This window comes from Topomyia yanbarensis, chromosome 2 (genome assembly GCF_030247195.1).
Source record: "Topomyia yanbarensis strain Yona2022 chromosome 2, ASM3024719v1, whole genome shotgun sequence".
NCBI lineage: Eukaryota > Metazoa > Arthropoda > Insecta > Diptera > Culicidae > Topomyia > Topomyia yanbarensis.
The window spans coordinates 27,017,560-27,038,085 of NC_080671.1; the positions used below are offsets into that span (position 1 = coordinate 27,017,560).

A 20,526-nucleotide genomic window follows, 5' to 3' on the forward strand; every position below is an offset into this window, starting at 1 on the left:
CATTCCAGCTATGCGAAATGTTTCATAATAAGATCTTAATTATAGATAATTGCCTTTCCCGGAGAGTTCTGCCCCGGCTGAATGGTTACGGTCTCGTTCCGAGCCGACTCGAGATGGAGAGCGGGAACGGGAGCAGAGTGTGGGTATAATATAAAGATAAGAACTAAAACTTACCTATCATTGTGCAGGCCGGACCGGTGATCGAGTTCCCGGACAGCTGAACGATGGCCAGGAAGAGATCGCCGATGAGAAGACACGCGACATAGTGCGTCTGACAGCGCCAATGCAGGACGTGATGCTGAGAGGTCACCAGGTAACCGGTGGCCAACGTGGCCGCCAGGAAGATAACCGAAATCAGCAGACCAGCCGAATAGAGGGCGAACCGAAGGTCCTGAAATGAGAAGGTGAATATAAATTTATTACCAAACAGTTGTCATAATTCATTACAATTTAGCAGGTCTAATCCCAAATTTGCAAACATTTACGCCGAACCGAAGCAAGGTAAAAATTCTCCACTTAAGAGAAGTGCCGAAAATTAATTCAATTTTCCCTCTCCGGCGCTTCAGCAACGCGTGTCCGCGCCGCTGGTTTTGGCAGAGCATTACAACCAAACGACGGAAAGGAGTCGTAGTCCCCCTCGAGGGATTTCTCTACCCCAGGCAGAAACAAAACCATTTTCACCATAGCGAACATCACAACATTCACAACAAACCGGAGAAGTGCAGGCAGAGAGGATAACATTATGTCGAAAAGTGTTGACTTCCACCAAAATGCCAATACGGCGACGGATGATGATGATGATGATGGTTATCAGAGATGAGTTGAGGATGATGCTCTTCGTCTCGGCCCTTTCGCTGGAGTAGTCAACAGGGGGGGTGCCATAATTGAAATTGATTTCAGTGAAATATTTAAAAGGTTCAATTTAGCGGAAACAAGAGTGGGAAGGCTTTGCGTTGTTCGCTGCTGTACGTCAGAATCGGCAGTCGAGAGGTCGGGGAGATAATTGGGAAGTGAGAAAATAGACAACAAGATAGTGAGAGCAGAAAATCTGGTAATTTGATCCCGTTTGCGTTAATAATGATCGACTTCAGGGGATTTTACGAGTGGATGGTTTCGCTTTCTTTGAATGAAAGCAAAAGTCGATGTTTGGAACAAAAGCTTTCAAGGCTTCTTTTGTGATATGATATTTTATAAATCTGCATATCTGGTTGTATTTTTAGGATTTGTTGGAACAAAAAATGTCGAAGTTCCGTAAATCGATGGAAATATGAAAATGTTGCTTTTTTTTCGTAATATTACTCGTGTTTCTAGGAATGACAAGATTCTTGTTTGTTGTTTGTTTATTTATTGAAGTTTTAACTCCAGAGGTCATTCGTCTTTTGGCGACAGGATTATTGTCCTTAATATGTTGCAAGATTTTCGTGTTTCTTGGAAAATAGTATTATTCATTGTTTATTGTATTCTATCTTAGTTCTCCTCTAATTATACAAGAAAACATTTCCCATGCAATAGTTGCTGACTAATTGTTTAAAAAAATATCAATTGAAAACTATCAGTATATTTAAAATGTACATTTGGAATTACTTCAAACCTGTTCATGAGATAAATGTTGTATCAACAGCACATATGATCACAACAACAAGCATGTTGTTTGGTCATGCGCACACTGTCATGGTTATAGATACCCTTTAGAAACATCCTGCCGGACGATTGCTATCCCTCTCTGAACTCATCTCAATTTCCCATTCAAGCCTCGGTTATACGATTTTTTTTTCAAGATGATGGGCCTTTTATTTCGAAAGTCTCTTCCTATATAAAAATTTACAAAATATTTTTTTTCGAGAACCGATGTCAACTCTGATCTTTAGCTGCTGATACGTAGTTAGAACTGTGGTACCGGTAACACCGATACAGAAAGTCGCGAAAATGCCGTCCCATTTTTGGTATCGAAATAGAGATACTGGATGCCATCGGTATGCTCGGTACTATGCAAAACATTTAATAAAGAATACATGTATTATTTTAATATATGTAACATTTCAATCGTTTCAAAATATCCCTGCTAACAAGGTGGCGTACGAAGTTTGATTCTCGTATTGTAGTAAATTTGAAAGTAGTCCCAACTAGCATAAATTGAGATCTTTTTGTAATCTTTCATAAGCGACGTTGGTTCACCTGTGTGCCGACATAATTATTTTGTTGCTTAAGTTACGTCGGTAATCAGTAGGCTGCTAAATCTATATCTATTATAGAAGGAGTACTGACTTAGCAGTTACCATTTTGGATTTAGTAGCCGCACGAATGAGACACTTCGAATGACATTTTTGGAATATGCTGACAAAGCAGAAGAGGCAGGAGCCAGCAAGAATCCATCCCTTGCATGGTGGGTACCGTTGTAGAGTTCACTACCCTGTATTGAACTCGATAGGTGGTAGAAGCGAGGAGCCAATTTACAGCAAACAAAGAATACCAAGTATAAATGCGAGCAACCCATCCAACAATTGTTCCTAGGTACTATATGTGCAGGTCTCACACAATAATGCACGGAATCACCGATCCAGTATAAGAAAACCTAAATATTCAAACACAGCATCTGTCGACTCAAAGTGTAAACGAAGGGCAACCAACTAGAAATAATCCGAATGCAGCGTGGTAGCACGACCTTGAGACTATCACTGTAATAGTCACAGAGAAAAACAGCGCGACAGCTGTTTCGAAAACGCTACAAACTAGAAAAATTAAGCTAGGAGCCTAATGCTTGCAACGGCTACACATCATCGATATAGTGCGCTTCAGGAATCAGGAAGCAGTAGCGTACATTCTCAAATAGCACGTCCCCCATGTTGATCGGAGGTTTGTGCCTTGTCCTGATTTGTCTTCTCATCATTTCCTAATGGGAAGGATTACGGAAGTGTTAAGGTTACGGATAAAGAAAATAATGACACAGAGAACATGGACAATACGGAAGTATTCTTCGCCAGTGCTGCAAAAAATTCAAAATCGAATGCCTATTTCTGCTTGTATTTACCGAAACCAACGTTCAGATTCACCGCCTCCCTCATTCATTAACTTTCCAACTGACTGAAATTTTATGCAGAATCGAATGTTTGAATGCAGAGGAAACATAAATTCTTTCATCAACCAAAGCATTTATTTGTTATTATGTGGAAAGTTTGAAGGCAGAAGTTGGCATCTTCTACATTTTCGAGCATAAGTGAACTGCGTAATCTATATCTGGTGCACTTTTGCTCAATAATCCTCCTCAGAGCTAACATAGAAACAAAATTCTGAAACCGAACATATCCGAACCTGAATGCGCTGTGTCGGGAGAACGAATGACGAGGGAAACGAACCAAACATTTCATTCATCGCGCCGGGCATGAATTGAATTTCGTTTTCTTTCAAGTTCATGCGTGGATATCAAGTTTTTGGAGCTATGTTCTTCACTCCCAAAAGAATATAAGACACTTGAGCCCCCGAGGAATATTGTCATTCAAATTCGTCTCAAACTATAGCTGTTTATCACACTTGGTTAGGAACAATATACTATCATTGAGTTTCGGCTCTCTGTGCATAAGTTCAGCTATGTATGGAGAACCAAAAATCCGGATACGCTATTACATTACTGCAGAGCAGTTACATATCAAATGATATGAAGTTCCGTAATCGGATTCACAAAGATCACACGTATAATACTCAGCACGCTGAATAGCAGCTATGGGATGAATTTGCAATGACCAGTCAGTGCCGTGGCTAGAATAATACAATTGTACTTGGAAAAATGCAGCAAATTCTTTGACATTTTCGAAGTCACACTCGGCAGTCTTTGTATGAACGCAAATTTTTAATCCACGCCTTTTTGTTTGGATGAAGCCTAAGAGAGAATCATGTGCTTAATCCAACTTATCGAGTGGTTCTGGATCTGGACCAAAGAAGTCAGTCGCAGCGCCAGCTCTAGCCAATTCGTCCACTCATTCATTTCCAGTAATAGCGGAATTACCGGGTAAACATAGAAGGTAGATAGCATTTAAAATGCTAAGTTCTTCGATTTGAGTTCGACATGCGATTACTAATTTGGATCTCGAATCTGTCGAACTGAGTCAGGACAACCTGACTGTCAGAGCAAAAATAGTTGTTTTACCGCGAATTCCCAGTTGACGTACCGATTGTACGCCACATAGAATCGCAAAGATTTCTGCTTAGAATACGGTACAGCATCTATCAAGCGAATGAGATTGGTCTAACCTCATTTCACGACAATAGACATCAGCACCGACTCGGCCCTCCAACGAAGAACCGCCTATGTAACAAACTACATATTCTTCAAGTTGTCGTTCCATCCAGCTAGACAGCCGTACCTCCCGAGGAGGAATTCTGACATTGAAAGTTTTAAAAGGAAAACTACATGTGAGTGTAAGGTCACTGGGAGCAAGTGTATACTCATCCCAAGTAACCATTTGGGGCTCCAGTTCCTCTAGAGCAGCAGTTGGTATTGTCGTGAACGTACCAGTCATCGCCATCAAGACTGTTCCTGGTTAGACGTGCAAAATATGCCAGGGATCCGATACCGAGAATATTTCAGATAAAGCTGAAAATCCCAACAACTCATTTCTTAGTCATCTACAGTTGTACTACAGCTATTTGTGGATCAAAGAGAACATCATCTGGTTTAAAATGTTCCTAAAAGAAAAGGCTTACAATTGGGTACAAAATCGAGTGATGTATTCTTCGAGTGCTCCAGGTATTGTTGCAACATGATAGATGCTTTATGGATAATCAGAAAACATCGTCAACTCATGGTTAGGGAAAATCAACGTCTTCCCTACATGGTGGGAAGGCAAACTAAAACCATCGTCGATATCTCCGCTACAATCAACGCTTTCAGTTCGCCGAGAAGACTTTCTACTACCAGGAACCATGGAAGGTGTGACAGCACTCCTCCTTAAGGGCAGTCTCTACTAGTTCTGATGGTTATGACCTCGCCTCTCATTGACGCTGTCATAGTCCAGCATCACACAATTTCAACAATCCATTCGACAGCACACCACTCTATCCTCTTCGACTCAGTCGCACGTCAAGTCGATTCGAGGACCGTTATATCGCAAATAGACTGAAGGTGCACAACGCAACAAAATGAAATCTCAAGTTGTTAGTCTGTAAGTATCAGGAATAAAAAAAATTCTAAATAGCTCAAACCCAAAATCGTACGAACCACAGAATGCCTGTTTATCTACCGCATCAAACGCTCGACATGGAGGTGTTACTGCAACTATACACACACTTTTACGTAGACTGCCTATCAAAGCACACCACGAAATTATCCAAACCATTCTGATTGGTACGAAGCAGGCAGGAGTAAGCGTTTGGTCTAAATATCAAACAACAGAAACAAGATTCGCCGATAACAGTAAAGACCCCTAGGAAGGATCTTATGTGGCGGATGGAAGACACGCGAATCCGTCACGGCTGAATAATGTTCGTTTTATGTATAGGGGAACTGGGCCAATTCGGACCTAGTTAGGGGATACTGAGCTATAGAACTGAAACGTGTCAACCGAATCACAAATAAATATTTTTTGTTCTAAAAGCCTGATCAATTGCGCACATTTTTTTCTAAGGCGCCTTTATCCGACCTTTTAGCGTATTGTGAATAAACGGTTTTGGGCAAACGGACATGGAAGGTCCGAATTACCCCAACCCTGTTCCAATTCGGACCACCCATTTCTTTTCGATTTCTTGCAATAGAAATGAATTCCTATTTTGGCCTAAGTAATAGTTGATAGTCTTGCCTTAAAGAGAATTTAATAGAAAGATATTATCCGGTAGATCCAAAATCACGATAATGTACTTGATTTAATTAATTGTTGTTGCAACAAGAATCTTGTTTTCGGCTTACACATTTAAAAAAAAAAGCGCTCCGAAGTTACATTCGCTCCTAGCGCACGGACACGAAAACTGAGAATCGCAATATTTTGTGAGACAGAACAGAGCTATAAGACATTTTCGTGGCGAAAATGATATATACGTTTTTCATAATATTACCATAGCTGAGAAACAGCTGGGGTCCGAATTGGCCAGCGGTTCGAATCGCCCCACTTCCCCCTACAATAGACTAGAGTGCTCCTATGAGAACCTGGCTGGATTTAAGTAAAGCATCTTTTGCAGTAGCGCCGTAGTCTTCAATAGGAAAATAATGTCACGAAATCCGAGTTTAATGGAAATTACGAACTAATCACCTGTTTGTGGATTTCTAAGCACACTGGCGGCGTTCACACTGGTTGTGTGAACCGTTTGTATTTAGTGTCTAACTGGCGCCAATTTTGCTGGCAGTTTGGATATATCGTCTAACTGGCAGCAAGTTGGTATCAGTTACTGACGAGTAGAATACGAAACACGGAAGTTGCAAAAACCGCCATTCTGTGCTTACTTCATACTGTGACTGGAATGTACACAAGCTTGCGAAGTTTTTCTTATTTTTGTATTATGCTGCTGCACCATTAGACATAAAATAAATTTTAGAAAAGTTTGTCAATTGTTTCAAACAATTTATCATTTTTAAGATGACCAATTGAACTGCAGTCTTACAGTCATCCAGTCTTCCAGTTTTCCAGTCATCCAATCTTCCAGTTTTCCAGTCCTCCAGTCTTCCAGTACTCCAGTCTTCATTCAAGTTTGTTACTCGTTACTGATACTTTTTGCATGTACCAGGCAACTAGCAGTTGGGAAACTGGATTTCTAAGCAGCGTACGATTCAGTGAAACGAAATAAATTGTAACTGATAATGGCTTTCGGACCAACATGATTAGCTCTTTCAAGATCGCACGGGAACATTTTCCGGCATGACAATTCCGAGAGCAAATCGAATCCGATGATCCCATAACGATAAGAAGCAGACATCTGATGTAATTCGAGATTATTGACTCTTGCTAGGAGGCCATTGAAATTCATAGCAATAGAATCCCCGAAGTGAGACAAGTTACATAAATTTTAGGTTTTTGAGAATCAGATGCACGGATGAGGTCCCATTTAATTGGGTCTAAAAATGGATAAGGTCCCCATACCAACATATTTGAAAGTGTCAAAATCATTCGGAATATGTCACAGGCATGAGTATTTCAGATTGCCCGGTTACCTACGGGCCTATCATCGGGTAAAAAATTCTGAAGTTTTTCCTCAGGGTCCTCACTATGTCGACAATTTAATACTAACAAAAACAGTGCATTGTTAAATACACTTCGGACATATCATACAAAGTCTACATAAGACAGGCGTAGTTTGGAATGGATTTGCATTACATTTACCAATTTCCACATCGGCTGAGTCTCTGAAAACTTTAGATCAAACACAGTTACCTAACCGACGTTTAGTAGCAAAATCCAACGATGCTGTTGCGACACGCTATCAGTGTCCATATTAATCTGGAATCTTCCTGATTTTGCAGAATCGGACAAACGAGATTCATTGCTAGATTTTTATTTTTTTTACTACACTGAAACCTCTATTTACAAACTCTTTTTTACGTCATATTGGATTCACGGAACTTTTTTACGAAAATACGAAAAAATGAACTCTTTCTTACGAACCAAATTCGTAAAAAATGTTTGAATACATATAGTACAGTATGAACTTGTATAAACTATACATATTGTTAGCTAACTGTGATAAAAGTAGTAAAAGGTATTTGCGGAATAAGGATGGCGAGTAGATGACGGCAATTGGTGTTTGAAGCCATTTTGAAATTCAAGTAGCCGACTTCTGTTCTAGATAAATTTTCTATAACCTCAACAATATCGGCATTTTCGGAATGGGGTTGACGAGTACGTTGACGGAAATCGATACCGGGAGTCATTTTGAATTCCAAGATGGCAAATTCCGGTTAAGATATCTCTATAACCTCAAAAATATATAAAACCTTTAGCCTATAAAATATTTTCCAAATCGGATAATTATAGAGTAGATATAGGTACAGTGATTAGTGACGCGGATCTAGAAAGTTTTTCTCAACCGGACGATACTATCGTGGCCTCAAAGTGACGTCACTCATCGATTTCCGTCATCTACTCGTCAAGCTCGTTCTAAAAAGACGAATATTATTTATTAACGAGAATATTATCCAAGCGGAAGTCGCCATTTTGGATTTCTAAAAAACGCTGAACATCAATTTTCTTCAACTGCTTCTCAAGCCCTTTTCAAAAAATCCCAAATTGGGGTTATCAAGAATAATGCTCAACCGGAAGTTGTCAACTTGGATCGAACAAATTTAATTTGCAACCCCCCGGCTAGTTTCCAGTGTATTTCTGCAGAGTGTCATCTAGAACATTTTAATTCTTTAAGGATCTTTTCTTGAAGTTATAAAATTGATTAATTTTGTATGCCTAGACCGATCAGTTTATACAGTTATTACTCTCGCACTTCCGTGTTGTCGCCATAAATTGCAACTTTTCAGTATGGCAAAAAAAACCATGCAACGTTCTGGACTACACCAAATCGAAACGAGAAGCCAAATGCCATTGCGAAAGCTTCACTCACCAAAACGTGTTGCATCGGGCAAGATGGAACTTGCATCAAGGTCGACTTCAGACAACTGGCGCAAAGTCTAAGTTTGCTGCTCCAAAAAATTGCCGAAATAAGTAAATTTCTAAATTTGCCAAGAAGTCTCTGACGTGGCAAGAGAAAAGTTATTTTTTTAAAATTAGATATTTTAGAAATACATTCGTTAAGGAAAATTCTCTCAATATTTTGTCAAGATCGGAGCACTATAACTTGAGTTACAGCTAATTATAGACCTCTACCGGTCCAAGTCGGTGCGTAGTGTTCGATACGTGGGACCGTTGGCTCGCTGCACTGACCGTTGAACTCAATTATCTCGGAATTTTCTTTTTTTTAAATTCCTTTGCGGCGTTCACGATATCTCAGGAACAAATTTACTGATCATTCTGAAATTTACACCAGTTGTTCCTTATTCTATCAGCTACTTTACAAAAAAAACTTTCATTTGAACAACCACTTAATTTTTTTCAACCCGGAAAACTCAATTTGTGCTGCGCATGAAAAATAAGTTGGGCAATAATGGATTAATTTGTTAAAACATGTAAACAGTAAAAAAATAAATAGTGATAGTCTGTCCGATCCCACAGGCGCGACTTACCGTTGCGCGCGAAGATCTTCTTTCGCATCGGGAAAATATTTGCGTCCACACGAAGCTATTTGAGACCCAAAACAAGATGATTTGTTAGTAAACCGGTGTTCGTTCTTTTATGTATAAAGATAAAATAGCGAACCGAACACAGAGGCGACTTCGGCCACAAACTAATTATGTCGGCACATAGCGAATAACGAGAACTAATCCGATTTTTTATTTTTTTATGAAGTGCTCTAAAAAATATGTTTTCCGTAATTTTTCGCTCATTGTAAATTCTCTGAAATTCAATTCAAGATCGTTGTAGTTATTCGTTTCACAATATCTCCCATATAAATTGCATATCGTTCCTGAGTACCCCTTCAATTGTGAGTGCTCAGTATGGATTGGAGAACCGGAGACAAATAACAACAATTTTACTCTAGTGATTTTTCGTGTACTTATAGTACGCCATTCTATTCATCACTCTGTTTTTAGGAATCATGTTATTACCGGATAGATTTCTAGAAACGATGACCTTTTAATTCTCGCCATGCCACTTATGAAAAAAAATTCCCAAGGAAAAACTTTAGACAAACTAATTTGCACATGAGGGCACAATACTTAACTTAGAAAAGTTGGATTTAAATGTTTCAAGTTCCACTCTTCAGTAACTGCCACAAACTTAATGTCAGTTACTGACAAGTGAAACACGAAACAATCAAATCCAACTTTTGTATGTTAGGTCCTCGTGTGCTAATTGATTTATCCATTTTTTTCCTTTGGGAAAAAATATTGCATACTCGCAGGCGTTTGGCTCTCATGCTTCCCTACAGTCGTCAGCTACCCAGAGCTTGGCTAACCGAGACATCACTCGGTATCAGTCAACTGTTTGCGGCGTTCACACTGGTTGTGTGAACCGTTTGTATTTAGTGTCTAACTGGCGCCAATTTTGCTGGTAGTTTGGATATATCGTCTAACTGGCAGCAAGTTGGTGTCAGTTACTGACGAGTGGAACACGAAACACGGATGTTGCAAACAATGCCATTCTGCGCTTAATTCATATTTTGACTGGAATCTCCACAAACTTGTGAAGTTTTTCTTATTTTTGTATTGTGCTTCAGCTCCATCAGACATAAAATAAATTACAGAAAAATTTGTCAATTGTTTCATAAAATTTATCATTTTTAAGATGACCAACTGAACTGCAGTCTTCCAGTACTCCAGTCTTCATTCAAGTTTGTTACTCGTTACTGATACTTTTTGCATGTACCAGGCAACTAGCAGTTGGGTAATTGGATTCTGAGATGATTTTTAACATTTATTGGTTTAGTTTTCGATAAAAATACATTAAAAAAATTCAGTTTGCGCAAGGAAAAGCTTATTTCAAACAACTTTTTACATTTCTTATAAAAGAAATGTATAGAATTCGCTCAAACTTTCAAGATTTTTTCCGAGGCCCGGAGGACCGAGTCTTATATACCAATCTACTCAGCTCGACGATTTGGGACAATGTCTGTGTGTGTGTGTGTCTGTGTGTGTGTATGTAACGGACAAATTCTCATTCGTGTTTCTCAGCAATGGCTGAACCGATCTTATCCAAACCAATTTTAAATGAAAGAACTAAAAAACAGTATGAACGATATTAATTTGTTTTTGATTCTGATGTTTAGTTTCCAAGATATGAATGTTTGAATGCGTAAAAATGGCGTTCTTTGCAGTTTTTTTGAATTATCTGCCGAAATTGACAATATAGATTAACAATTTATATGTTTTTAGACAGCTTTAACGAATACCTTTCGAACAAGCTATAGATTGTTGAAATCGGACTATTATCAAAAGAGATATTTAACATTAAATGCGGACGAAAGATTTTTATCATTTCCCATTGCCAGAAATATGACCAAAAACATGTAATCTATTATTAACGCCAAAACGGTTTATTTTAGGTCAATAGTATCTTCGGAGAATTTAATGGAGGCAATATGCCCTTTCTTTTGGTATTGTGCTTTTGCTGATTGATCCCCCTATGAGTGAGATATTTTCACAAATTTTCTTGGAAGTGATTATATCGAAATGATGCCTTCTACAAATTTGTAGCTCTTACTTTTGCGAATAACTTTACTGAAGACTTCAAATATCTATTTTGAATACTTTAAAAGTTATGGCTTGTTGTTTGTGGATTACTCTTTGTCGCCTATTTATTGTTCAATATAGAAATAATCCATTGAAATAAGCCAAACATTATTACGACAAATCGAACTTTGTATTTCATTTTTCTGTCTACAACCGCTAGAAATAATCACCGAACACTTCCAAGTTGTCTGGAAGGAACTTGATAACTTATCAGTGCAAAAATGTTCATTTGTGCGAACCTTCTGACTGCAATTTTTCTAACTAATGACCATCGGATCGATCTGAAACATATCGGAAAATGAAAAGCGAAATAAATAACTCCAAGCAATGGCGTAGCCCAGAGAAGGTTTTGGGGTTTAACACCATACAACGCTCCCCACCCCCCCCCCCCCCACCACCACACCCAAAAAAATATTGGATTGAAGTTGAAAATTTATTGATGCAGACTGATTTAATTCAATATTACAATAACAATTATCTGATCCGTAGATTGATAACCTGTTGTTGTAAACATCATGAGGACTTTTGATAAATTGTCGAAATGGGGTTCTGATATGTAACTGATCTTGATTTCACAGTTGTCTAATAGCATCAATATCAAATTCCTGCCTGAAAACATTCCAATAGAAAATTACAGAGTTCTGCAATCAATCATAGTCCTCAGATTTATTTTCAAATTGATCTCGTTTTTGTAGAGATGTACTGTAATAAGGGTCTTTATTTAATAGGAAGAGAAGTTAAAATTGATTTAATGTCTATGAAACATAGAACTGCTCACCAAAAAAAATGCATAACTTTCAACATTTGCTAAAAATGTTCTTGCCTTTCTCATTCACTCTAAAACTCGTCAATCTAATCCCGACCCGGAGGGCCGAGTGTCATATGCCAATCGACTGAGTTCGTCGAGATCGGAAAATGTCTGTGTGTGTATGTATGTGTGTATGTGGAAAAAATGTGACCTCTGTTTCTCAGAGATGGCTGGACCGATTTGCACAAAGTTAGTCTCAAATGAACAACCTTCCCATCGGCTGCTATTGAATTTTTCATTGGTTGGACTTCCGGTTCCGGAGTTACGAGTTGAAGAGTGCAATCACACAGCAAATTCCCATATAAACTGAAATGAAAAATTTTCAAAATCAAATTTGTATTTTTGATGCCAAATGACTTTAAAATGCATGAAACATTGAGATGTTTGACAAAAATTGACTTTTTTTGGACTTTGGTACATTTTTGTCTTTCTCATATAGAAAGGTTATGCAATCACTCTAAAAATCGTCAATCATACCGGCCCGGAGGGAGTATGCAGTGAGGGGTTGCTACTTTAAAATTAAAACTAGTTTCAAATTTCTTAACAAGTTGAAAATTTTCGGCCGGATCTGGACCTCCCGGATCTTTCTCCATGATCCACCGCTGGTTTCAAGCGGTGTTTCAGTATCACATAGTTTCTCAAGATCGTGGCTGTCGATCCATTGTATGTATGTGCAAATCGTACTGAACATGTAATATTCACTTCCACCTTTGTATTGAACATAACCAGCCATGGAATCGTAGTCTGGACAAATGAGACAAGCACAATTGCACCACTAGATGGATTAAAACAGGTTTTTATTTTGGGAATGCGTCGAGTTGAGACGAAAACGTAATATGATTAATAACGAGGATAACACTTTCCGAATGTAGAGAGAAATTTATGAAAAATGACGATTTCCATTCGACTCTCGCAGGTTCTGATCGATTTTGATGAGCATTTGATTTTTGTTGTATGACCAATTGTATGTATAGGTCAAATGTTTTAAAACAGTAACTTAAGGTCAAAATAACATCATTTTGAAACCGCCAATTCCGGAGGTTTAGTATCTTCGATGAGTTTTACAAACGTTAAACAGCGCATCATTTGATAAAATAATTTTGACGGTATATCGTCCAAGAAATATTTATGGTGAATTTTCTCAGGTTAATATTCCTGATTCCTGAAAGTCTCACCAAATTCGCTAAAGACACGAACCTTGTTACTATTTTCTGGAAAATAATTCTGCATAATTTTAAAACTTCAAAAATTACGGTTTCGGAATTATGCCGTTTGGACAGTAAGATCGATTTTCACCAAACCCCCACCAAACCGAATTTCTGGCTACACCGCTGACTTCAAGTAAGTAGAAACAAAGTCGTTCTACACTCGTTTACAAGAAACTTCTTCGAATGCTGAATATCTATTATAATACATTGACAACCCCAATTGTATCAGCCAAATATGAATTGCCAAATATGATTTTTTTATTGCATCGAACTACAAAAATTTTTAGGTAGCTTTCAAGGGGTTATTTTATAGACTTCTTCCAAAATTTGGCGAACCTATTCCAATTCGTATACTAATTAATTGGTATACTTAAGGGTTTATATGTTGCAGATAGAGAAGATACTGAAATTTTCAGCTTTTTTCCTACACAATATTACGAAAGCTTATTAAACAATTTTTCCTAATAAGTTTGTGAAAATTATAAACTATTTGAATTTTTTTAATAGTTTAATTTTTTATTTAACCGTGATTTTTTAATAAATAGTGACCATCGCTTCACAACGTAGTCTATTTTTCATGGCTTGCGGTGAACACGATCTCTCGAATTGCTGAACTGAAAATTATGGAATAGAAAATAATTTTTAGTGTTCTTTACAGATTTAACTCGCCGCGCAGATAGCTCTGAATTAGACCCGCTGGTGCCCTAAGACGATTTCGCTAGATTTTCGGAGCACTGTGCACCCAGTGCATTAACGCAAGTGACGGAAGGCTATCGAAAAGTTTCGTGAAAATGAAAATTCCAGTAATGATGATGATTTCCCCAAACGGTTCGTTTTCGAGAGGTTTTTATTTGTTCTTTGGCATTAGGATTAGCGATAATAATTCAAATCAAGGATACTACTGGGAAGTCACCTTTAGAAAAGTCGATGTCGAAGTAAAATTTGGAACTATGCACGCATGCACTTCAGAGATAGCGTGATATCAGGAGCTGCGATTTCATTTCAACGTTTTTTTTGTGAAAAGGGCGATACTCACAAATGTAAACATAAGGGTTTTTTCATACATGCGAATGATAAATAAATAACCCCTTTAGGAAAATTCAGTTTCCCACCACAATTTAGATATTTTATTAACAGAGCATTAACAATAATTCGTTGGAATGTCTATTTTATGGGCCATTTTTTCGCTTTCCCATTGATTTGGTTTGAGATTTCTAGCACTGATGTTGTCCTATGCTGATTTGAGCGATTCTCTAAGTCCTGCCACTATCCCATGTAGTATGTGTTATCAAAAACATCGCGAAACATCAAGTTCTAAATGTTCTCAAACGATATAATATCCGAAGAGAGTGATAAAAGTTATAAGAAATGTCTCATCACACTGTTAGGTGGATTAAAAGCGTTTTTTTCCTTGAAAGCGCCCAACTTGAATTTTTGACGGTAGGTAGGGAACATAATTACCTATCTTGGAACAAAATTTCCTCCCAATCAAAGATGAGTTTTTTTGTAAATCAACTTTAAATTTTTAAAATCGATTTTTTCAGTGTAGGAGTCAATGAAAAATTTCTAATATTTTTATTAAAAAATTTAACTAATTTTGTGAAAATCATTTGACAAAAAATGGTAAAAAAATATTTGACCCTTTTCAAAAGACAGACTAGATCATTTTTGGAAAAACAAAGTATTTAAAGTGGCTTTTTGTGGCATTTTTCATTAACATCTGAGGTGCTGCCAACATTTGCTCGAGTTGGCGCGAAATTCGTCTACATCGTCTAACTGGCAGCAAGTTGGTGTCAGTTACTGACGAGTGGAAAACGAAACATTCAAATCGGCACTTATTTTTATTCAGTATCAAAATGGGTCGGTATTCCCGGGATTTTCGGTAACGGTACTCACGATGCCACGACCATAGTTACTACTGATTGCAACTTTAGGTTCATCGAGGGATCGAAAGAATATAGCTGAAGGGGGAGAAATTGATAGGAATTGATGTAAATAGATTGAAATCCAAAAAAGAACACAAAATCAAGCGGCAGTTTTTCCTATTTCTAATATAAACTTGAACGGACATTGTGCTCAATATATTCGAAAACGCGTTAACTATAAGTTCAAAATATTTTATAGAAAATTTTATGGACAGTACTAACTTTAAAAATGAATCACCTTGGCTATGCAACTAATATTTTACGATCTTATTTTATTTTGTTTGCAGTAGTTTTAATTTTATTATATTCAGAATTGCACATTTGCTTTGATGGCATTGTAAGGGAACACGTACCAACCAGGAAAGTAATCCACTGGAGTATATAATGCGCGTGGGGAATACGCATGATCTTGTCTAAGTGAATGATGACTTTTGAATTATGTATGAAGGTTGAGTATTGACAAATCGCAAGAACAATTCAAAATCAATTACCGATTTTCGGTAATCATATCAGCACGAAGAATAAATGTTTTATTGTCATATTTATTGGTTTATTTAAATTTGCATTAAATCATCAATCAATTATAATATTTGTACTCTTTGTATTGAGTATTTTCATAAACTTTGGAGTAATGCATATACTATATTATTGTCATGTTCACTATATTTCCTCGTGAGTATAAAAATATTAAAGCTTGATTATTGACACAAAAGGTGACAAGTCGGTTTCTTTTCGTTTTTTATGTCTCCAATCTTGTTCTAGTAATTAGCGAAAAAAAAAGCGCTCAGTATATCTGACACATAAAGTTAATCGTTTCAGGTATGTCGGTAGTCCTTATTTCATACCGTTTGAAATGCACTTCAAATAGCATAACAACGCGCGCGAATGATGATATAAGAATCAATCGTTCGCGGAGAAAGAAATCAATACATATTTGTCATTAATATTTAATAATAATTCCCAAGTTTATACACGATAAATTATACTTGTGTTATGAAACCTTAACATAGGTATATCGACAAATTTCTAGAGACACTAAAAGAAATCGCTTCTCATTATATCGTATTGTTTTTGGAATCTCGTGTTTCGCTGTAATGAAGAAGCAAGCAATAATAAAATCGTTCACCTGCCGTTTGATTTGTTTAAACGGTTTTGTCGGCTGTTCGGAACTGAAGTTCCTTGTTTTACAAACCTAGCATTTCCAAATTAATTCGACATATGATAAATTTATCTCAAGTTCTCGGCAGCCGGCTGCTCAGAGCAATAACCACATGTTAACACTTCTGAGAGTTACATAGATCATATCACTTATCATGAATCCAGATTTGTGTAATTGTTTATGATTTGTGTGTTGACTAGCACCACCAAAAGAAACCCAAATCGCCATACAATAAACCATCCTACCTGATTCTTTATCGGCACCGAATCCGGCTGCAGGTGCTCCACGCAAGAAAACACATAAACCGTCTTCCCGTCCAGTGCCTGCTCCAGACAATACTCATGCGAGGCAAAAATCTTTCCCGAATCGATCGTAACTGAACCGGTATCCTCCTGAAGATTATCCGGATTGAAAATACCCGCAATGGCATGTTCTTTGCAGTCCGGAAAACGGAAACTCAAATCCACATGAGCTGAGGATACGATCCTGGCGCTATAGCTAACATGCGATTGATCCAGTTTGACACAGGTCTGATTTTCCTTGTCGTAGGCGAACGCTGGACCACAACAGCGCCACACGGAGCTGGTCTTTTCCGGTGCCTGCAGGGAATCCATTCCGTTATCCCGAGAGCACACCAGAGCAACTTTCTCGTCAACGCAATATTCGGGCGAGGAAACCAGGGCATGTTTTTGGCTCAGAAACAGAGATCCGTTACCCATGAGCAGGATTTGGTCCGTTGTGTAGGCGGTAACCTTACATCCCTCGGGTCGTTTGTTTTCCAGAAATTTCATGTGCACCGGAGCATTACCGACATCGGTGTAAATTTGATTTTTCGCCGGGAGAAAAACTTTCGGAACCCACTTTTTAATGCCGCCGGCCACGCACAGCTGCTGTGCATCGTCGTAGTATTCGCCAACCCGGCAGCACTTGTTGATGTACACCGGCTGTCGTTGAGCGGCACCAACGGAGACGCTGAACAGCACCAACAAAGTGCCGGCCAAAAGTAGGCCAGACATTTTTGGCAATGCACTAACCGCAAACAAGTGCAGCCTTTTCTCTTTCATCTTGCTTCGTTTTCTTTTCCTTTCTCTTCGCGATAACGTGCCGCACTTTCTCGAACTTGACCGAGTTCAAGCAACTTGAACTGAACCAGAAGGTCTCGCTTGAATTTCCACTGTTGCGTACGTTTTTTCTCCCTCTACTCTTCTCGCGTTAATTGCAACAATTCACTTCACGCACCTTTTTTTTCTTCTCTTCAACCTTTTCCGCCACTCGTTCCACTTCCTTCGCGGCGCACTTGACACTCAACATCTCAGAATTTCTACCACCATAAAGCACTTGTTGATTTTTTTCCCTACTTTCCACTAGCTACTGCACGGTTACTGCTTCTCTTCTTTTTTTTTAAATTCATACTCAATACCTAAAACGGAAAGAAGCATTTCTCCGTTTCCACCAGCTGCATAGTGTCCCGCGTCTCACCGCAAACCCGACGTCACGTACCACCTACCGCAAAAGCCACCCGCCGCCGTTGGCACTGGTTTCCTGCGCGGTAATTAAACAACATAAATCAGCCTGGTCTAGCTGACCATATACAGGGGACATGCATTCGAATCCCCTGACTTCAGCCAGTGTTCAGTTCTTTTGCGGCAAACTATAAAAAAAACCACTGGAAGATAAAGAGAATAAAAAAAAGTTTAGCATTAATTATCGGTTCGGAAAAGATTTTAACTTGCTGAAAAGTTGTGATTCTCTGCACCAATTAAAACGGCTCTAGCTAGATCTTATGACCTGACACGTCCGGCTTAGATAATCCCTCGCCGGTTACCGGCTAGTGAAGAGAGAAAAAAAAACCCTATTCAACCGAAGAGATGTTAACCGATCGACTAGTGTGCTAGGACAGAACCGACGATTGCACTGATAATTGCATTTTATATGGGCCAATGCACTGCCGAAAGAGCGAACTACTCCTGGCGTGCAAATATGCAAACATGCCATGATGGCTAATGTCGTTCGCCGTTCCGTTCCGTTCGCCGAAATTTCGCTGCAATCACAACAAGCCGACAGCAAGGCGTTCGTTCTGATCGTGGTGAGTGAACCACTACCGACGACCACCGTCCGTCCGGTGCACGCGCAGTGGCGCTTTTCCGGATCGTCCCGAACCAGGTGGCTCCGAAGGACCCAGTAGTAGTGCGGGGGCGGCAAAAAAGGCTCCGAAATGCAAACAGACGTGAACAACTAGCCAAAAGCTCTCTGTGTGAATGGAGAGGAGGAAGCTCGCTCCGAGCTCGGAGGGCCCAGGGTGTTGTTTGTTTTAATTTGGCCCGAATTTGGGTGTTGAAGCGTGGAAAGCACGATGAAGATATAAATCTACTTTGTGTGGTACGTTTCCTGGCTGTTTGAGTCCGTACAATTTGAAGCTTTGCCTCGGTTCGGTTCGTTAAAATCTCAAACTGCAATAAAATATGGGATGATTGGAAAATAGACGGGATATATACGTCATTTCAATGCTTGATGATGGTGTCATCGGCCGACCCAAACTTTGATACTGCTTCATCATCGAGTGAATGAGATAAGCGAATGATGACTAACCCTTATCAGTCAGGAATCTTATTTCACGAATTATCGTAATCGAATTATGCCTTGTCATTTTTTCTAAACGTTTTTCTAAAACGCTGAAGGACAAGACAGACTATAGAATTTGTTGAATCAATTATTTCTGATACTCATATATCAAATTGCCCGGATGGTTACATATAGGTAATAATGCACAAAACTAATATAATTCGTGATGTTTGAGTTTTATTTATATATTTATTTATTTATTCTTCAATCAATTGTAGACTACATTTTTTCCAGAGTTGTCCTACTGGAGCTGTAGAGTTAGGTTCTCGGAAGAGCTCCCCGTGAGAATCACATACTACAATTTGCAGACGAGACAGGCTATGTCGCCCACTAAAACACTGCATTAGGCCAATTGTAGCGGGCCGTGATTCTGAATGTGATATTCATTGTACGGTTCAGGTATGTGAGGGCGTAGGGACTCGCGATCGCGTGTATCATCGCGAAGAGCTCGAGCATTTGTACGTTAACGTGTTCGATCGCGTGTGCGTTTGTATGTCGCGTGTGCTAATGTGTATGTAACTTCGCGTGTATGAATTCCATTCTATAGCCGTGTGCCTTTCGCATATTCACGTGTGTTCTTGGATAATCGCGCGCGGACCGTCAATCAATTGTAGACTACATTATACACATATTAATTGCTTATATACTATCCTTTATACTATTTCTATGTACTATGATGCCGCAAAGAGTTAAAAAACTGTTTTAACTGTTTTAAACTTGTGCGGGGCATGGTAAGGTCAATACTTTCACAATGCTCGTTATACACAGCCATCATCTGGTTTAGTGGTCCGAATTTAGCATAGTCTGTACGGTGATGACCTATCGCGAACAAATTTCTATTGCGTAATTGACGAGTAGGAGCATATAAATTTAATTTTGACAATATGTAAGATGAGTCAATACGCTGCATGACTATATCGTTTAGAAACGAGATCATAGCATAGTCCCGACGTTCTTTCAATGTTTGAATATCTAACAACATACAATGTGCTTCATAAGATGGAAGAGGGAATACTGTCCATCTTAACTTGCGTAGTGCATATAAGAGAAACTGTTTTTGGATTGACTCAATTCTCACTTCGTGTTTTTTTATGAATGCTGACCAAACAATACTATAATATTCTAAAATAGACCGAACATATGCTACGTAAAGAGTTTTAATTGTGTAAGGATCTTGAAAGTGATATCCGAAGCGTTTTATAAAATTAAGCATATTACTAGCTCTATGAACAATTGTGTTGTAATGTTCCACAAATTTTAATTCTTTATCTAAGATAACTCCTAAATCTCTTATTTCATCACATTTCTGAACGGTTTGATTACCTAATGTAATTGACACGGAAGCCGTGATTAGTTTTCTGCTAAAAGTCATGAGATTACATTTTTAAAATTTAATTCCAGTATACATTTACAACACCATGTATAAAAGATTTGTGTTTCATTGTGAAAAACATTATAGTCATTATTATTTCTAATTTCTAAAAATAGCTTCATATCATCCGCATATATGAGAATTTTAATGTTTTTTTTAAAATAAGAGAGATGTCGTT

At 38.4% G+C, this 20,526-nt stretch overlaps 1 protein-coding gene across 7 annotated transcripts in view; it reads right to left on the minus strand.

Annotated features, from left to right (window-relative positions):
• The window catches only part of LOC131678982 (probable G-protein coupled receptor Mth-like 1), a 514,068-nt gene that overhangs the window by 468,639 nt on the left and 24,903 nt on the right, over nt 1–20,526 (minus strand). For 5 of the 7 annotated variants that reach the window (XR_009303781.1, XM_058959488.1, XM_058959485.1 and 2 more), the window contains exons 2-3: nt 16,600–18,020; nt 175–391 (exon numbers count right to left, since the gene is read on the minus strand). Coding sequence is in view for 6 of the 7 variants with exons in the window: in XM_058959488.1 (XP_058815471.1) it covers nt 175–391; nt 16,600–17,418 (1,036 nt within the window). In the remaining variant the exon portion in view is untranslated. Of the gene's footprint in view, nt 1–174; nt 392–16,599; nt 18,021–18,142; nt 18,246–20,526 lie in introns of those variants that run through there. The other 2 variants (XM_058959483.1, XM_058959484.1) reach the window with 2 other exon arrangements.